Genomic DNA, 20248 nt, shown 5'->3' with positions numbered 1-20248 from the left:
ATCGTGAGTTTAGTTTACTCATATTATAGTGCACTATAGCATTTTTGCATCACCAGAGGTGTCAGGAGGAACAAGTAACATTGCAGAAAAACCAGTCAAAGTCATTGGTGTGAGATGGGCCCCAGTGGGATGAAGGGCACCTCTGGGACAGGCGTATCTGGCCGGGCACGGCTGACACTGCGAGCGGTCTGTGAGGTCCGTGCGGTTGCTCAGAGTCCCCGGAGGGCAGGCATTGGTCAGCGCGTTTGGTTTGGATGAACCAGGAGGACACACAAACCTATCGGTATTCAGGTGAGAAAAGAAAGCACTTATACAGACTTACTCTGTGAGAGAGTGGAAGATGTACAGAGGCAAGCCAATGCAAACTACCAAAGCTAGCTCAAGCTGTGAAAGAGGGATTCTGCAGAGTTAATCAATAAATATATCCACTGCTGGAGGAGGTGTTGAGTCTGGCGTCCGTGGGCGGTGTTTACCCTTGCATGCAGGCCACGTCCGGGGCCTTGAGGGCGACCTGTGTGCAGGCCTTGCCTGGGTAGCAGGGTCTGCAGTCGGTCAGCTCATCCTGGCCCTGCAGGGGGTTGAAGCTCCCTGGGGGGCACGGCAGGGGGTCTCTGGTTCCCTCTGGGCAGTAGAAACCTCCTGGGCATCTCAGACAATCCTTTATGCCTGGAGGTATCAGGGTGGCGGATTAACTCCTGTTTGTTTATCCATTCATTGTGTATTCAGTTGGGCGCGGGCGCTACTAAATGGATTTTTCTGGTGTTCAATCTAATTATGCAGTTGTATTGTAGCATTATTTTGGTTATTACTTGATTTAGCCATTAGCAGTACTAGCGTCAGGGTTGTTATTTTTTCAAACAGTACGATATGATGTGATTATATGAATGGCAAAATACAGAGCAGAGGTGATTTATACTTAATGCCCCTTGGTGTGGCGTGAAGGTGCCCTGCGGACAGACCATCTCCTCTAGGGTGCCGGCAGGGCAGTATCTTCCTCTCGCACAGGCCAGACCAGGGGTGACTGAACCTGTCACACACACACACACATGCACACACACACACAAACACACACATACACACAGATACAAACACAAAAATAAATACAAACAAAAACAGAGCCATGAACAGACACACACAGATACACACACACACAGAGACAAACACACACACAAAAACACACACAAACGCCCAAACACACACACAAATACACTGTTCACACTGAAACAAATATAATCTAGAGGGCAATAGCTGGAGATTAGAGCTAATCCCTAAATAATCATGTACCCATGTATGATTAATATATGATCTGATTTTATTTAGGAGACAGACCCTGAATCAGAAACATGCATTTCTTTTTTTACACTTTTACACGAATGCATGAGGCATTTGAATGACAAAGGAAGCATGAAGAGGTAGTGCAATGCCCTAAATAAACATGTTCAGGTGTATTATATGATCTGAATTTATCCTAAAGACATCCTGGTACAGGAAACCAGTTATTTATTTTTTTGCTCAGGTTATTTCCTAAAATTCAGGGTTTTTTTGCGATTAGGACACAGATGCCTGCATGGGCGTAATGATGTTCTTACCGCAAATAACATAAATTCACACCGGCAGGGCCACTGTGGCCATTGCTCCCACCATCGCAAATCCTCCTCCTATAAAGATCAATACACATGCCTCCCCCGGTCCCTCCTACGTTTAGTGGCATCCTGTATGCTATGAAATGCGTCACACACCACAGTAGCACGACTGGCGGTTAGACTCTTTTTATAGGAAAAACGACTTTGGCTTCGCCGCGGCTTCCATGACATCACTTCCAGTGGTCAACGTTGTACCTCATGCTGTCCTGCCTCACCTGCGGGACAGAAGCGTCCTTCTCCACATCTCTTGCAGGCTGCCCTACTTGTCTGTCCCAGTTGCTGCCCGGCCGTGCCAGGCGGGCAAGGGCTCCCGTGGGGTGTGGCGGTGCCCTCTTCACAGTAAAAGCCCTGTGGGCACAGGAACTGGGAGGTGGGCCTCTCCGTGCTGCCCTCCATGCAGTAGAAGCCTAGGGAGAGTTATTCATGGACGAGAGAATCATAATCCAATACACACGTTGTATACAAACACACATAATACATTGTAATACGATACACCCTTTACTCTGCGTTGCACTTTATTTTTAGGATGTCATAAATAGCTCAGTTCACACATTGATTTCTCGGTTACGTTTTTCTTCTTCACAGAAGTGGTTTTGCAGTGGATGCCCAGAGCAGAACTGCACACCGAAAAGCATGCACAATCACAATCACATTACAGAAGAACAATGTTTGCTATTGGCCAACCGCCCCCATGTTGATATATTTCAAAAGGCAATGATGGAAAAGGTTTAAACTTGTATTCAAGTAACGATGGTGATTCATTCTCTGTTTACCTGCAGGGCAGGCTGGGCAGTCTGTCAGGCTCGCCATACCCTCTTTGGGGCCGTAAGTCCCCCCTGGACATGGTGCCGCTTCTCCCGCAGCACAGTAATGGCCTGGGGGGGGGGGGAATATATAATAAATCAATGCATTTAAATAACGCTTCTCAAGACAACCAAAGTGCTTTGCATACTGAGTGTATGTATGTGTATGGGGGGGTTAAACACCTCATCCACCACCTGTGTGAGGCGCCCACCTGGGCGATGCAGGGCAGCCAGCTTGCGCTAGAACCCTTTCTATTTCAAACTGTGGTATTGTGCACTTGGAGTAAACAACCTCTAGAGCAGGGGTCTCAAACTCGCGGCCCGGGGGTCAATTGATATTTTGTGGCCCCCTGCTTGACATCAAAGTTTAGTGTTAGTGCGGCCCGCGTGTTGTTGTCAAACGCACATTTTTGCTGAGTCGCTTGCCACGCTTTTTTATCACTTGTGACAGGGTGACAGACCCAATTTTGAGTTGCGAGTCCTGAGTCCCGACAAAAGCCAAAGGACGCTAAGAAAAAAGTCCCGGTTTCCACCAACCACTATGAAATGTCCCCTGTTGTCAGCGATTACATAGCCAACGTGATCTAATTATAGTTCGATCATTAACTTAGATTGGGTCTCTTGTGCTACTTTTTTCTTGTGGAATACTTGATGTGGCCCAGCCTGACCCAGACTCTACCTCCAGCGGCCCCCAGGTAAGATGAGTTTGAGACCCCTTCTCTAGAGTATGGCTCGACACAACCTCCTCACCTGAAGGGCAGACCATACATGCCGGCCCTCCTCTCGGGTCTTTGTATGTTCCGGGGCGGCAGACAAAGGCCTGGCCTGACCGCTGGGCTGTGTTGCTCCAGGTAGACGGGGCCGCGGCAGTGCCCCCACACTGTGGGGAGGAGTCATTACAGCGGTGGCAGAGGGCCTGTCCAGGGGAGGAGGACTGGCCCAGAGGACATTGGAGAGGCTGCGACGTCCCATTCTCTGGGCAGTGAGTTCCTATAGGAGCAGTATGGAAGACCATCTCGGATATTTTTGGTGATAGTGGCGGTGATGGGATATTTATCTATCCATAAGCCATTTATTTGATTATTTTATTTCAAAAGAAAGATTTTGTGTTGGTCTTGATTCATGAATGAATGTGTTGCCCGGTGATCTTGGGATGTGATGGGGTTACCGGAGGGGCACTTGACACAACGGACGGTGCAGGGGGTGGAGTAGAAGCCAGGGGGACAGTCGACGCAACCGGTCCGCTCCGAGTCGGGCTCCCCCCCCGGGTCACACTTGACAGAACACACAGGGTACACGGTCATCACAGAACACGAGTATCCCAACCAAATCGGTGTGCGGTTTGACTGAGTGCGGGCCGCTTACCTTCTGAGGGTGTCCAGACGGGCACACAGAGCCTATGGGGCAGGCCAAACAAAGAACCACCCCTTCTGGGGAATGCTGTCCTTTAGGGCAGGCAGACAGGGTACTGTTGCCTGGGTGACAAGAGAAGCCAGCAGGACACGGCCTGCAGTCCGCTCTGTCCTCGGAGCTGATCAGGCCATGAGAACACGGCTACAGCACACAGCAGGCGCAAATGGACTTTAGTGTGGTTATCATGCGGTCGTGTCAATTGTGTAACAACCATGTATTCAACGGCACTCGTAATCGGAAATGAAAGTTAAGTATGTTGTGTTTTACACTTTTGCATTAAGTTTTATGCGATTTATCAACTTAATTAGGTGTACCAATTAGTCAATCAATTATGAAGATTAGTATTTGCCGGTGTGATCAGTTTTTAAATAATAAAGACATTATTATGGTGCTGTGTTTTAGAGTGTATCCAACAGAGTTGGTAATCAGCATTAGAAAAAATGTCTGTTGACACTTTGAACAAAGACCCTATCAAGGCTGAAAAAAAAATAAAAAATGTTAAGTCTTTTAAGTTAGTCCACCTTGCAGTCACCGATGCTGCTCCTCCCTGTGTAGAAGTTGAATGTTCCCGGTGGGCATTTGTGAGGTGCTGACACGTTGCCAGGACAACTGGATAATTAAAGATCACGTTATAGTTAATAAATGTTTTTTATGCACTGCCGCAGACATATGGTCACCATATAACTCAGATAAGTGTGTGGGCTGGGTCAAACGTGTCAGAGAGGGCTGTGTGTACTTACAAGTGGCCTGTTGTGCATTCCAAGCAGCCGTGGTAGGAGACGTACGTTCCCTCCGAGCACCAGCCAAGGTCCGTCTCCGACTGCATGGGCAGGTCGGCGCTCCCTTCAAAGGGTTCTTACACAAAGTATTCATAAACATATCCAGGTTAAAACACAATGAATAAAAGTGGGTGAGTTATTACAGCATTCGAAGATATTTGATCTGTTAAACCCACAAAAATTGAATTGAATTGAATTGAAGTGATTCGTTTTCTTTTCATCTCCTCGTTTGATGCAATAATTTGAATGTGGATGATTTCTATTTGATTAACGCATTCTATTGAAAACCCATTTTCTGAATGACCAAAATCATCCATCGTCTTACCTGAGATGAGAGCAGCCGACTCTGCCAGCAGCAAAAACATCCAAATTGCTCTAAAACCAAACTGTTGCATTACTTTCCATGTCCACATTATCAATAGCGTTGAAAATATACCCTTGCTACCCATGTACCCTTTCTATTTTTTTCCTCTTTCTTAGCTTCTTACATTCCTCTAGAGCCAGTTTGGACCAGTGTGATCAGCTCCATCAGGTCTTTGCGGGGGGATGTTTGAAAGTGAGAGGCCCTCAGTCAATGAAAGTGAAATGTGAGCCCGACATCTGAGGCCCCAGTTTGTTATCTAGCAGCCCTGTAATGGTATGCAACAGTGTTCTTTGCAACTCTATCTTGTTATTCATAATACATGATATGCATGCGGAAAATCAACCTTTCAGATTGAAATTACTGGGGGTTATGTGTGTCCATGTAACATTTGTGTTGGTTTTAAACAGCGAACACATAACCATTTGAAAACGATGTATTTTTATGTTTGTCTTTACAGTTGCTGTTTTTTGCGGATCGTGGGTTCTTGTTGTGGGTGGTGGTGTGTGTGGCAGCAACATTCTCTTTAGGTATGAAGGGATGTGAGGTGCATTAGCGAGCTGCAAGTGCATGCATTTGCAAGTCGTTCAAACATCCGGTTTTTTAGAAGGCATATCGCTCTTTTTTTTGATAAAACACACACTACTTCAATAAATATAAAAAGAATATGGAGAAAAATAGAGTTAAAAACATATTGTTTTGCCAATACATATTTCCATGTCAAATAAGCCAGGTGCCCTCTATGGAAAATGAACCGTTTTTCTACCCCCATACTGTATGTATCCTGTTGCTCACCACTTCCTTTGTTCCACGGTGTGAGGAATGCTAAGCCGAAAGCCCCGTACAGTATCTGGTAGTGGCACTACAACTGTCATCATAAAGACACCACACCAAGATCTTGACTGAAAAGAGTTCAACCGGAGAAGTTTGTACAAAAAAGAAATGAGGTTTTCAATTTACATGACAATGCTCCTTCTTTGGGTGAGCCAAGGTAAAGTATCTGCTTATATTCTACAAATCAATATGTTATCTAAATATTGCTTAAACCTAAAATAGTTTGTACAAAAGACATTTGATACAACATCATCTGTGTTGTTGAAACTAGTCAAATTTCATGGTCCAATAATGCTATAACGCTTTCACATGTACCAATAATATTCATGTCATATACACATTATTAATCTCATTGCAGACCCGACCAAATGTGAGAAAACAGGGGTAGTCCTTGACACCATAAGGGTTGCCGTAGGAGAACCATTAACGTTGAACTGCACATACGACTGTTCCCCTGGGTTTGTCCGTGGCTGTTGGAGTCCTGAAGAAGTCTCTGGCACTGCAGGATGTTTGGGTACAATCACCCAGAATGAAGTCTGCACCGTATCTCTACAGTTTCCAAACATTTCTATCGAAGATGTCGGCTCCATCCAAGTCTGCTACTCTGAGAACACAGCTCACCCGGAGCTGAAGCGACAAATAGAGCGTAGGGTGGAGCTGCAGATTCATGGTATGCCTCTTTAACATCCCGAATTATGATATGGATCTTTTAAACCATTGGAGAAAGGGGATTTTATACATGAATTTCTGGTCAGAGTTAAAGTTTATATGTACTGAAAAAAACTGACAAATTCCAGGCCAAAGAGACATTCCCAGTTGGACCACAGGTTCTGACACGGCAAGCACTGAAATCAAATGGACTGAAATGATAACACGTGAGTTTTGAGTATAATAAGGATAATTCTTTTTCGCACAATTTTACAAGATGCTAATATGTTATGAATTTTCTTAGCCTCAATTCCCACCCAACCAAAGGATTCAGGTGATATGATATGATTTTGATGTAAATCAAGGATATGAATATGAATATTTGGATGTAACATTGGATTTTTATTTATAACAGGGGAGGTGGCTGGAATGAATACTCTGCAAAGATCCATTGCAATTGTTGGCATTGCCCTTGTGGGGTTAGGGTTTTTCCTCTTAGTAAAGTATAAAAGGAAGGGTAAGCTGATATCATTAATACTTTGTACTATAATTAAGGAATATCACAATTGAGGTTGTGTTGTTGTACTGAATATCAGCAGAGCTAATTTGATTTGACAAGAGGCATTCCATGAGTGCTGATATAAAGTATAACAGCACTGGGACTTTTAACGATACATGTATTACTACGCTTTACAGGTGTTCTCCTAACCGTAATAAATAATAATAAATGGTGCTAGTAGAACTGTTGCATAAAAGCAATATCACACTCGAGGTTGTGTTGTTGTAGGCCTACTGAATATGAGCATGGCAGTGATTATCTTCAGCACTCGGCCTACGGCCTCGTACCTACGACCGAATTACAGCCGTGCTGAAATTCAGTACAACAGCAATCCCTCTAATGTGATATTGCTTAATTAGAAAACCTGCAAATCGGATATATACATGTATAGTCCCAGTGCTGTTATACTCTATATCAGCACTCATGGAATGCCTCTTGTCCAATCAAATTACTTGGTCGGAACTAACTGTTGTATAATAAACTGTAATATAGCCAGTAATCTGTTATGTTTCTAAAACAGAACCACTTTTTTTTTTCAGGCGGCCCTGTTGATTCAGTAAAGGAGTAAGTGAAAAACATGATCCACTTTTTGTCAGATATTATGGCTACTAAAATCTTATAATTAAATGACTATTTTCCCAGTCGGCCTATATCACTAGGTTCCCATGCCAACCGATCACCTGCTAGAGGTAAGACATTTTCCATGAAATTAACAATTGTACATTCCCAACCACTATATTCATGGGGCTTCCATGGTAGATGCTATGTGCTATATTGTGCAGGGTCACAGTAGTCCAAACACTGTGAGAAAGCAACGGCCTCCAACCGTGTGGCGGCGCGTGGTGTGTCAACTGTGTCACCGTTCACGATACGTGGGGAAATGTAAAACAGACGACTCATTCAGAAGCCTCTTGTTGTCCTTTCACCCAGAGGACCAGAGCGACAGCGAGGTGGCTTACGCTGACATCGTGATCACTGTCCGAGGGGCGAGCTCACCAGAGCTCGCGCAGATATGTTACGGCAGTCACGAAGACCAAAGAGAGGTAAAAACCATTAGCTCAGTCTCCATAAAGTATATGTATGCAAGTGTAGGAATTGTTTCCCCATCGAGTTGAACGGTAACGTTTTGTCGAAGACTTTTAATTTCATGAGAAATGGTCCTATCGCTAATGGACCTATAAGAGGCTGAGCGCTTGATGTCATACATTATTGAGTTTAGTTCGTGTGCTACACACGACGGTCACTATGGTCACTTTCCTATCCACTGTGTTCCCCTGTCCAGCGCTGGAGAGATGAGACGTACCTGAGCCCCTTCCCTGCGTCTCACCTGCCGCAGATCTCGCGCTCTGCTGACCGACTCAACGTGATCCCGAGAGAAATCTCGCGTAAACTGAGCACCAACTCAGAGTATGCAATTATTACGTATTCGTGATTGAGATGGCCTGCTAGGACAAACTTAATGTATTAAATCCATGCCTGACTTAAATGCTTGATTCTAATTATGTACATGTTGGTTTTAATAGTGTGTATTAAAATAAACGAAACAACTGTGTCTTGGGTTTCTCCTTTGGGCAGGGGGACCTCTTGGGTCTCCGTACATTAGTTTCGTTGCATAGCAACTATCCTAAACAAAACTGATGTTGACGTGCTCTCTAGTGTCTCACTGCTACTCAGTTGTTTAAGGCGATTTAAAAGGTACGTTAACATTGAGTCTATTCATAATTTGTAAAACAACAAAATAATGTACTTAAATGCTCATGCTGTCCAGTTGTTGTTTCCAAGGAAATACATATTTAACTTGAATTTACCAGACGTTAAATAACGACATCAAAACATTTGTATGACTCATTCTTGCTGAAGCCCTACGTGGTCTGAGAGAGGATGGCTGTACCTTTCTCCAACACACACCTACGAGTTCCTCGTGGGTTTGGCTCCATCCTGGAGGGGCTGGCGAGGGAAGTGTTGAGAAACCAGCCTGAAGACATCCCTACTTATGCCCTTCTTTACTTTGAAGGCCTTCTTAAAGAAAGAGAAGGTAATTGACCTAACGTTACAGTTTAATGTTCTGATTAAGGACGTGTTTGTCACTGCATACCTACTGTAGTTACACAGGTAATAAGAGTATACACTTATTTTTATTTTCATTATTACTTTAAGAGAGTGGCTTGGACCCTGCTGAGTGGGCGGCAAAAATCGAGGACAGATTCTACAACAACCATTCATTTAAGGTTTGATTTAATTTCAACAATTAACTCTAACATGGTGATAACATTAGCATATTAACAGGAAGTCAATTAAATAGTTTTTTGTAGTTTACCCTGAAATAAGGCCTCTAAACCAATTACATTTTTAATTACTGCTTCAATTAGAGTAAATGTTGGCCTTGAAAAATGTTCTTCATCCTGACGGGTAGGATATTCATTCACATTTTTTGGAATTTATAATTTTTTTGTAATATACGTTTTGGGGGCATATTGGATAATTTGAAGGGCATTTGTATTCAGTGTGGGAAATATGCCTATCTTTTTTTCTATGTTTCATGAAAGACCAATTTTTTATGACTGCAATGAAAAAGATCTGGGCCCCTTTGCAAATACTGGGAAATGGTTAGATGATGCAAGAAAGCCCCTGGCCATCCTAATATAATTGTATTGGTAAAATGCCCCTGATTAGTTATATTATCTTTTGACCCTGATGCTGAACAACTCCAAACCCTTCTGTGCATAACAATCCTTAGGTAGCTTGCTAAGAAGTTCACTTGATTTTAATGTAAAGTAATATGTTTGTACCTTTCTAGGCTATTCCACCTGCAACAGATGTTACATCCAACACTGAGTGAGTTGTATCTTGTACCGTCTGTACCCCATCAATGCGAGGACAAGGGAAGAAGGACGTGGAAGGAGAGCAGATAGAAAAAAATGAAGATGATAATAAAATATCTGTTGAGATTTCCTGTTTATTATTATTGATGAATATACATTAATTCTAAAGATAGACTAATTCAACCCAATGTTTGTTGTTAATTTCTTATTATCACTTAATATTACTTATCAAAAATGTACTTATATGCTATATCTAAATCTAAAATGGAGCAGTAACAACATTTCTTCTTTAGTACACCAAGTGCAATCTAGCTAACCCTGCTTGCAGTTTAAGGTACAGAATATGTTCTAGTGTCACTAAAAAGAAGGAAAGGATTTGGAAGTGAAAGTCAAGAGCAGAGTATCAATAGATCAATACAGAAAGCCTTGACTTCAATTGTATAATTTTCAGAACGTTACCATCTACAGGCTTGCAATTTTATGTACAATGATAACATCTTAGTAGTACACATTTTGCACACATTTAAACTCTTTGCATAACTTGCCTCTTATTTTGGTCTGATATTTATTTTCAGAGAAAGGTCAAAAACTGAAAATCAAGAAGGTGTTCAAGTAGCCTCACCCCACACAAGGCACCCTGATGGTTTCACTGAATATGTTCAAGAAGAGAGTGATGATCGAGGAACAGTAGAGAAGGTCAAAACTGAAGAGGAGCTCTCACCAGAAGAGTCAGATGACATACTCCAAGTTGCGGGTGTTAGCAGTGAAGATTGTGGCAGGGAAAAAGAGGATGAAGAACAAACGCTTTTCACTGCATATGATAAAGTTGATCAGGAATTGATAGAAAGTGACATCCAGTTTTCGACAGACAAAGATATCAGTCAGTCTGAATTGGATAACACTAGTTTGTTATTATCCCGAGGCGATTCCATGAGAGATGTGTGCGCTGATGAGTTACAAACAATTGAACACGGCGAAAAACCACCCATACAAGAACAAGAGAACAATTTATCAGGTGACGAGATTAGAGACACATCGGACATCGACCAAAGTGCTGATGCTGGAAATGTTAGACAGGAGTTTCCATATTCTGGGCTAGCAGATGTGGATGTGTGTGCTGAGGAACTTCAGCAGACAGACAAAGCAAATGTGGTAGATGATTACCATAATGCACCTTCTACCAAAGAGGAAGACCTTCCTGGGGGCTTATCGCTGTCCCAAAACCAAACACAAACACCTTCCCTAGAAGATATGGAACCTCAGGAGAAGAAAACACTGGAGAACCAAGAACTAATTGAGACACATCCTCTAGAAACCCATGAACTTGTACTTTCCACAGGAAATGCTGGTCACCATACGAAGGAAATTGAGAATACGTTAGCTACTGATGCTGCTCCTCAGGAGGAGGCCTTAGTTGAGATTAACTTTGATGATGTCCCCGAAGTTCACCAGATAGTTGAGACTGAAGGTCAGACAGAAGACGGATCTTCGGTCTTGGAACACAGTGAGCAGCGACCAGAGAGCCAGTTGGATGAGGACATCGTTGGGGCTCGGTCTGGTCATGGGGAAGATGGTTTACAATACAGTGATGAGCCCACCTCTGAAACAGAGGGACAAGAGAAGGAAGTGAAGGCCGAAAGGGAGGAAATAGACGACAATGAGGCTGCAGACATCAGCCTGAAGTTGGACACAAGTGAACTAGCCTTGAGCAATATTGGTTACAAAGGAGATTTAGATGGAACAATTTTATCAAGCAAGGCCACTGCAGGTTTGACAAATCTTGAGCTAAAAACTGATTTTGATAACGATGATGAAACAGACAACGCGGACGCAAGTGAAGTTGAAAACCAGGGCAATAAGGATCCTGAAAGACTGAACGCATCCAATGAGACAGACGATCCACCAGAAGACGCCATTGATGATGAGAAGCGAGAAATCAGTCGAGGGTCATAGACGACGCACAAGGACAGTTCAGCGTGATGGAAGAGGGGCTTCCTTCTGAATTCGATGATGGTAACGCTGGAATAAAATCGAACGAATCCGAACCGGAAAAGGACAGGAGGAAGTGGCTGAGGTGATGGCAGTAGAGGAGAATCCGATGGAGATGAAGGAAATAGCTCTGGCACCTGTGGAGCCACAGCCTGAGGACACTATGGAGGAGATAGAGGACGCAGTGGTGATGCCGCGGACCAGCGGGGCAGAAGACCGGGCTGAAGAGGTAGTGATTGATGAACAAGGACAAGGAAGGAGCAATGGCGTGGGGGAGGGGTCCATAGATAGCTTCCACCTCGGTGCAGGTCAGACACATGATGACGTCTACCAAGGGGACCAAAGGCCGCCGGAGACTGAGAATGACGTCGTGGATCAGGGGACCAAGGATGAGGACAAGGTAACCTCACTTATTTATGGCTTGATTCCACATTTCTCTCTTTCTATAGACGATGATAAAGTTGTTCAATGCCTAAATAGAGCAAAATGTTTACTGATTTGGACACAGTTTCACATTATAGTCTGACGAAGAGGTAACGTATAATCCTAACCCTTGTATCTTAGAAGATAGGAAAACTACGAGCACAATGTGCTCATGGCAAAATCACAAAAACTCAAATATGTGCGCATATCTTAACTAGAGTGTTACGAGCCATGCCATGTCTCTGGTTGAGATTCAGTCTGATCACATGACTTTCTCTGTTAGCCTATATTCATGACCCCGCCAAGGACGAGTCTGGTCAACAGTACATCTCTACTTTCTCTTCACTGGTCTCCAGGGGCTGGTGATTGAAAACAATCCATAAATAGCATAGCATTTCCTCGATGACATAAAGGCCTACATTTTCGTAACGCTGAATGTCATCCAACAGAGTCAGCCTCGAAACAGCCTCAATTTATGTAGTTTATGTCCATTTTCCATGTGTGTCCGTGTGTATTTGTGTGTGTGTGCACGTGTGGATGTGTTTGTGCATCTGCCCCTACACACAATGCATATTTGAACCTGTGTAATTATGTTATGTGTCTGAATGTATCTGAGTGTGTCTGAGTTTTTGTGTGCATGTGTGTGTGTGTGTGTGTGTGTGTGTGTGTGTGTGTGTATGTTTGTGAGTTTTTCTGTGTCTGCATCTGCGTTGTTGTAAATTTGTTTGCAAACTCAATGGGGTTTAACAGTTGCTGCTTGATTGTTAAAAATCGGCTTGCTGGTGCAAAATTCAATATTCTCTAGGGAGCACTTCCGCCTCCGCAGAGCATAACTTTCACAAGTAATTCATCACAATAAAGGACTGATTGAACAATTTTCAGGTGAATAAGGCATTAAAGTCTTCTGCTGCTGACATAGTTAGGCCTGTTGATTTGTCTGGACTGACTACTTGGCCCCAGAGAGAGAGAGAGAGAGAGAGAGAGAGAGAGAGAGAGAGAGAGAGAGAGAGAGAGAGTTGTGAAAAGAGTACTAAGAATGTTACCATGGAAACTCCTCACCATCCCACACTCTCCCGATGTCGTCAGGAACTTAATGGGAGATGGTGGGCCTGATAGTTGCTAGGCAGCATCTGCATCAGCGATGTGGCTTTTAACAGTGGTGTCCAATTGACGCGTGTCAAAAAAAAAATGCTTGTTATTTATTGGTTACATGCCATGCATGTAATTGATTGTTGCTGACTGGTAGAGCCATATACATTTGAATAAATGCAATTTACACTAGCTTTAGTACTTTTCAAGTCATGTCCAATTGTTATTTACGCATTTCCATCACCTACTCTCTTGCTTTCTTTTGAGGACCACACACAGAGGCATCCATTTGTCGACAGAAACCCCTAAAAATTCACTACTTGTTTGTATCAGCATGATGGAAATTCCCTCTACAATATCACCCATCACCATACAGTTACAACAGAGAGAAGACAGTCCCAGGAATGGATCAATTTGTTAAACAGAGCGTGATAGATTCAACAAGCACACACACGACCCGAGTCCTCCTCTGAGACAGCAAACATCGTGTTGCAACGGAGGCTAACACTGGCGAGAGATGAGAGTAAATGTCAGGAAATCACTCAGACCAATGGATATGTTTTTTCGCCATGTCTTGTCTCCGTGGCGAGGAAAGAGGGAAGTGGAGAGAGGCGAGGAGAGGGATGAGGAGAGTGGAGTGTGGGCGTCTGGACCAGCTGGGATTAGAGGAACGGAGAGTGCAGTTAGCACACTCTGCCTCTCTAATCAAATGATGACACGTCGGGGTGACAGGCACTGCGAGCCACGTACACCTGCTTTCCTGTGCCACCATGTGTCCATGGCATTTTGTATTTTTTGAGTCTGCTCATTATTTTTCACCTTGGCATATTAGGAACATGTAGGATGCTGCTTTTGACTGTTTTTTTGTTTTTGTTTTTGTGAGATACTCGTGTAAATTGTAATTTTAGGAAAATAATGGTAATTTCCCCCTCATTTATGCCTTGCCTGTTCACACTGGAAAGTCAAAATCATCATCATTATGTGAATTATGTAAATATGTCCAACTAAGTTTCAAATGTTTTATTCAAGCTCTGTTCAGCAATTGTTTGTGAATGCTGCTATATTGGAAAAAAAAAAAGGGTGACTAAAAGGTTTGAACACATGGTGTCATGTTTTTAGCGATTCTCTTTCCCTCCATCCCTCTCTCCAGCACTCCTTCCTATTTCTCCCCCCCTCCCTCCACTCCCCCTCCCTCCCTCCCTCCCTCCCTCCCTCCCTCCCTCCCAACTCTCTTCCTCCCTCCATCTCACTCCTTCCCTCCCTCCATCCCTCCCTCCGAATCCTCCCCCTCCCCCTCTGTCTCTCTCTGTCTTTCTCTCTCTCTCTCTCTCCCTCTCGCTCTCACTGTGTGTGTGTGTGTGTGTGTGTGTGTGTGTGTGTGTGTGTGTGTGTGTGTGTGTGTGTGTGTGTGTGTGTGTGTGTGTGTGTGTGTGTGGTGTGTGTGTGTGTGTGTGTGTGTGTGTGTGTGTGTGTGTGTGTGTTGGTGTGCATACAGTCAGGCATCTGTACTGCACTTGAGACTCATGTAAGGGAGCATTCTTGGTTGAACGTAGGAAGCAAAGCACGGGCGTTCTAGTTCCGCTTCTCTCCACATCCAACACGTCTTTTGTTTCGTAGAGAGCCATGGATTGTCACACTGTAAGTAGACGCCTCGGATCAACTTTTATTTTAGTAACAAATATATTCAGTTGAATTGGTCGGATTATTGTCAAACTATTATTATTCTTGAATTGAATAATATCAACAGGTAGGATTCTTTTTAAAGCAGTCGCTACTTTGATATTTTTATGTTTTATTGCCATGATATATGAATTTCATGACAATATAAAGTAATAATATCAACTGGTGGCCTTCTTTATAAATCAGCCGATGTGACAGAGGAGTGCAGGCATGTACATTGAGCTTTTTTTTTACTGTTTGGAGCGGGTTGTTGTCTCGTATTGTTTGGATTGGGAATGCATTGAACATGGAGCTCTGTTGTGTTGTCACTACTTTCCCCAGTGGACAGAGCGACCCCTCTCAGTCGAGCGGATGAAATCATCCCGTTGGTATATTTATACATTCGTACTCCACTTTTAAAATTCGAACAACACAAACACATGCTGCCATTTTGGCTGGCTGCACTGTGACGTTGTTTGTGGTTACCATATCATTTTTTTTAAATACATTTTGTTTTTGCTTAATTTCTGCACTAAACCGCCTCCAGCCTCAGTAACGAAACCTATCATGCTAATGAGTAAGAGGCACCGCGCTGGGGGGATGGGGGGGGGGGGGGGGGGGGGGGGGCCTGTGGTGATCCGCCTGTGGCTGTGAAGTGGCCCCTGAGCGGCGGCAGCAGCAGCAGTCAGACAGGGGGGGGGCTAACAAGCGGTGCAGGTGGGTGGACTCACACCCACACTGGATGGTTTGTTTTTCCCGGGGAGACGAGGGCGATCGCTGCCTCACCTGCCAAAGCCGCTGGGAGCCCACTCTGTGGGCCGCCGGGGCTTTTGTTGTGTTGACACGTCAATCCGTTTGTTTGTTTGTTTGTTTGTTTTTTTAGTTTTTTTTGGTTCGTTGTTTTTTTTTCTTGATAAGCAATGCACACAGGTTTCTGGTTTTTCTTTTGTTCTTCTGTTTCCATGGCGCCGTCTGAATTGGTGTTGACATAACACGTCAACGGCGGTGTTCTCACTGTCACTTTATTGCTCATTGTCAAACGACCCACTCGCTCACCCACTCCTTCTTATTTTGGCACCGCATGCATTGTATCTGTGGATGAATAGATTCACTATTAGTGCTGATTGGGCGTTCTGTGTACCATTAGCAGACGTAGAATCGGATGCATCTCAACACAACCAAATTACTTGGGGACATTCCCTTTAGGTTTACATTCATAATCATTAATCTGAGTGGAAGGTACCAGAACCAACATATTTGTTCCCCCAGCCCACGGTTTAACCTCATTTTCAAAGTTAACTTTAAAAAACTTTGGAAAGGATAGTCACTTTCACAGATTTGACGGGACAACGGGAAAGAAAATCACTTATGCGCAACAATGTGGGGTTGAATCAGACAATGCCTCCCAAAGGACCTAATAAGATTCCCTTTATTCTTGCTCAGAGAGCCGAGAGTCCTCAAAATCATATTTCTTTTTGACAATGGATGACTACCACATATCCACCCGTACCCATCAAACCAACAAAAAAACACCAATAGCTTCATGGTCTCCTCGACAATTCCCCATAAAAAGTGACCTTGATTGGAGGCTCCAGTAGGAGATAGCATCATGCAGACAGGAGGTCAGGGCTAAGCCTGACGTCTGGAGCTCTGTGCAGGAGGGGGAGTGCAGCAGACCCCAGGAGGAGGAGGAGGACATCATGGACATCCCCCTCGACGACCCTGAAGCCAACAAGGCCGCCGCCAAAATCCAGGCCGGCTTCCGCGGCCACATGACCCGCAAGAAGATGAAGCCGGAGGAGAAGGCCGAAGGGGAGGAGGTGAGCACTGGGGAGGCACTCGGCGGCAGCCAGGGGGGCACAGGTCAGTGGTGTAGAGGCTAAGGGAATAAGAGTATAGCTGACCCCTTCTACCCATATCCACCCCCGCCACAGGGCGTTATGGGTACGAGACCTTAAGACCAGGTGACAGAGCCCTCTAAGCCCCCAGAGATGGCAGTCAGGTGGTGAGTGATGGAGACGGGGCCAGATTTATGTTGAAGAGGGTCCCGCCGAGGGACATCAGGAGCGGCTGTCGTACATAAAGTGGACAGGCGGGCTCAGATATGAGGCTTTTTTTAGCATTTGTTGCTTGTGGGTTTTTGATGTATGCGTCGCTAATATACTGGGCTTGACAACACAATCAGTTCAAAAGTTTTCTACCTGGCGAATGATCCGTCGTAGGATTCTCATGCGTTTGCTTGCTGTCCACGAAGACTCTGCCACTTGGTGTTATCATAATGTTAAACTTGTTAAAATCCTGTCTGACTTATTAAATACACCAATTATAGAAATCCCTGATGGGTGTGTCCCAAGTGTGACTAATGCAATGCCTGATTCTTTAATTACCTGATAGGGATGGCAGGAACTGACTGAGAGCCCTAATAAATCACTGACTGGAGCTGTTTGGCTCTGTTGAAAGGCTCTCCATTAAGGCAACGACAGGAAAAATATTTCTCAGATAGTGACAACCAAGTGCAGTCGTGTTGATTCAGTATGCCTCTGGTTGACACATCATAAGACATTCCTTCCCACGATAAAATGGTAGTCGGAAGAAATTAGGAATATTATGCATAAATCCGCAACCATGTCAGACTGCAAGAAAAAGTGAATTAAATCCTCTGACAAATAGTCAGCTAATTTGCACCATTTGAACCAGAAAAGTGGCAACTAGGTGTAGGAGGTTTGAGACTGAAGGGATTGGATTTGTCAGACTGTGAGACATTTTTTATGTATTTATTAAATCATCTATCAAATATTCAGCTGTGCTGCCATTTTGAAGCAGAAAAACTGATCCCATGTGGGAGGCTTGAAGAAAATACATTTCCTGTTCTACGGCGAAGGTTATTCATGGACTGAAAGGCATCAAATGTAGGAGAAAGAGGTTGAATGTCCAAATCCTTACACCCCATTTCCTGGTTCCCCAACATCCGATGTAGGGGATGTATTTATAACTCCAGGTGTGTTACATTCATGCCTCAGAGGGCCAGGGAGAATTAATGGGCCTGTCGTACAGAGACAGCACAGCCAAACCCCTCCCACTTAGGACGGCCCCTTCTAGGTCAGCAGACCATAAAACTGGGTTTATCCTCCTAAAAATGTCTATCATCTTTTGTATATCGCGCTCTGATTCTCACTTTGTGGGTGGTACGTTTCGTAGCATTTTTGATTTGCTCAAAATTACTTTTGACTAATATTTGATGGATCACGTCTTCAGATTTATTCCGTGCAGCCTATCGGTGATAAGATGGTGGAACTAGTTTTATGATGAGGTACAACTTTGTGTGATATTAATTAATGAAGTGATGTCATGGAATGCACAAGACACCATCAACTGGGCTTCCTCTTTTTTTCATATTTTCTGCAATAAAATGATGTCGAAGGTTTTCTGAAATGATGTAATGTTTGGTGCATCACTTCCATTTCCTCAGAGACAGGAGGAGCGGGGGCAGTAGAGGGAGACGACAACACATCTGTACCAGAGCAGTGACACCCCTCCCCCCACCCCCCAAACTCCCCGCAGCCCCACCCACCCACCCTCCAACACCCTCCAACACCCCACCCCACCTGTCCCCGTCTCGAAGGAAGGAAGACTGAAGGAGGAAGGGGGTAGGAGGAGGCTTGCCAGCGTGGGGGAGAGGAAGTTGGCTGGTACAAGCCTAGCAGGGGCTATAGGCTGCTACTATTAGGCACGCAACCTTTTTACCCAAGGAATCACCACTTTGTATGTACTATATATTATACACAGATAAGCAGTAGTTAACCTATGTTATTCTCTTCAGGCAGATTTTAAGGGTGTGTCGACTTGTGTGTGTGTGTGTGTTGTGCATTTTGTGTGTGAAGTTGCTCGCTCCTCTGCTGCTGGTGCGTCCCGGTTCCTCGGTGTGGCTGTCTTTGACCCAGATTGTGTGCAACGCGCTGCTGCATGTGCTCGTGAAACTTCTGGTCGTGTGCTAGTTTTTAGTTTTGACGGCCCGTGGATGTGTAAATGAATGTCTTCTGAATTGCTAAACAGGGCTAGTTATGGATGAAAATAGTTCCTGTCATCTGTAATAAAAAAAAAAATGAAGAAAAGATAGGAGAAATACCTTTAATAAGCCATGATAAGGTTCTGCATTATTAATTAATTATTATTTGTTTGGACTTGTTTGCCTTGCTTTTATTGCTTGTGTTCATTGATAAAAGCTACACAATTGTGATTGTACTCATTATCAAGACAGAGGTAGCTATATGTATAAAATATTATCCTATCTATTCTTGCTTAAGTTATACGATTTTGGTTTTGACTTACATCAATGATCATTTTGAATACAGATCAAACACCAGTTCTCTGTTGACAGTATTTTCTACAAATCTGATCTTCCAAAGCAGTAAGCATGCAGTAATAATCTTTTCTTTCAAATGTTCTTAGTCTAGCTTAAGCTATAAAAATTCGATGAATTCACTCTATTCTTGTTTACATGGGTTTAAGTTGTCAACCACATTTCTAACCAATAATACATTGTCAGTTATCCAAGGATGTAAAGTCAGTTATATGATCATGCGTAAGACTTAAAACTTTGCTTCAACCTGCTGTAAAATCATGCGGCTCCTTTAATAAATACATACCATACAAAGGGTATCTGTTGCCTCATTTTTTCTAGAATAGCTTGTGTTTATCTGTGTTTCATTTTTTTCCCCTCACTTATAAGCGTTGACCTTTCATGCTCCACGCTCCTCAATCTGTTATATGAGATACACTGAGATTGTCTCCCTCTCTCCATCATTAACACTGGAACTCAGTAGGACGCTCACACTAATGAATACCCCACATTGCTTCATTGGTTAAAAGTATGCCCTGCGGTTTAGAACACCCACCCACCCGCCTATAATGGATCGTTATAGATCCATGCAGTTCATTTATTAAATCAATTAAATGAGGCTCGCTCAAGGTAAACACATGTGTTGGGTAAAATATTAAGCATAATGTTTGCATTCTTCACTTTCGATCCTGTAGAGGTTTGTTTTTCTTTCAAAGCCAGAGGACATTAATTACCACGAATGGATGCATATTCCATCATTCCAATGTGTGGAATGTACATCGCCATTTAATAGCCTCATGAAGCCAAATCAAACAATGAAACACGGTTAACGCTTTAGCTAACTTTAGGAATAATTAATCCATCTAGACTAGAGTCATGAAGCCGGT

At 43.7% G+C, this 20248-nt stretch overlaps 2 protein-coding genes and 1 long non-coding RNA gene across 3 annotated transcripts; 2 read left to right on the top strand and 1 right to left on the bottom strand.

Annotated features, from left to right (window-relative positions):
* Positions 1 to 3342: 3342 nt before the first annotated feature.
* LOC130405637 (signal peptide, CUB and EGF-like domain-containing protein 2) lies at positions 3343 to 5290 on the bottom strand. Its single transcript, XM_056610812.1, has 5 exons — positions 4600 to 5290; positions 4381 to 4468; positions 3812 to 4000; positions 3615 to 3720; positions 3343 to 3362 (listed from the first exon to the last, which is right to left on the bottom strand). The coding sequence occupies exons 1-5, from the start codon at positions 4683 to 4685 to the stop codon at positions 3343 to 3345; spliced, it is 489 nt and encodes a 162-aa protein (XP_056466787.1). The 5' UTR covers positions 4686 to 5290.
* Positions 5291 to 5837: 547 nt separating this feature from the next.
* On the top strand, positions 5838 to 11789 carry LOC130406043 (uncharacterized). The gene is made up of 13 exons (XM_056611411.1): positions 5838 to 5990; positions 6192 to 6503; positions 6631 to 6708; positions 6786 to 6815; positions 6897 to 6998; positions 7580 to 7604; positions 7683 to 7729; positions 7971 to 8083; positions 8323 to 8735; positions 8901 to 9075; positions 9198 to 9268; positions 9838 to 9875; positions 10438 to 11789. Exons 1-9 carry the CDS (start codon positions 5942 to 5944, stop codon positions 8470 to 8472), a joined length of 906 nt encoding a protein of 301 aa, XP_056467386.1. The 5' UTR covers positions 5838 to 5941; the 3' UTR covers positions 8473 to 8735; positions 8901 to 9075; positions 9198 to 9268; positions 9838 to 9875; positions 10438 to 11789.
* Positions 11790 to 14901: 3112 nt separating this feature from the next.
* Positions 14902 to 19673, top strand: LOC130406046 (uncharacterized). Its single transcript, XR_008904400.1, has 3 exons — positions 14902 to 15001; positions 16681 to 16842; positions 18492 to 19673. It is a non-coding gene; the product is annotated as an uncharacterized LOC130406046 (long non-coding RNA).
* The last annotated feature ends 575 nt before the right edge of the window (positions 19674 to 20248 follow it).

Source organism: Gadus chalcogrammus, chromosome 16, assembly GCF_026213295.1.
Source record: "Gadus chalcogrammus isolate NIFS_2021 chromosome 16, NIFS_Gcha_1.0, whole genome shotgun sequence".
In the NCBI taxonomy this organism is placed as follows: domain Eukaryota; kingdom Metazoa; phylum Chordata; class Actinopteri; order Gadiformes; family Gadidae; genus Gadus; species Gadus chalcogrammus.
Note: the sequence above shows the minus strand (reverse complement) of the source record. Positions and strands in the feature narration are given on the sequence as shown.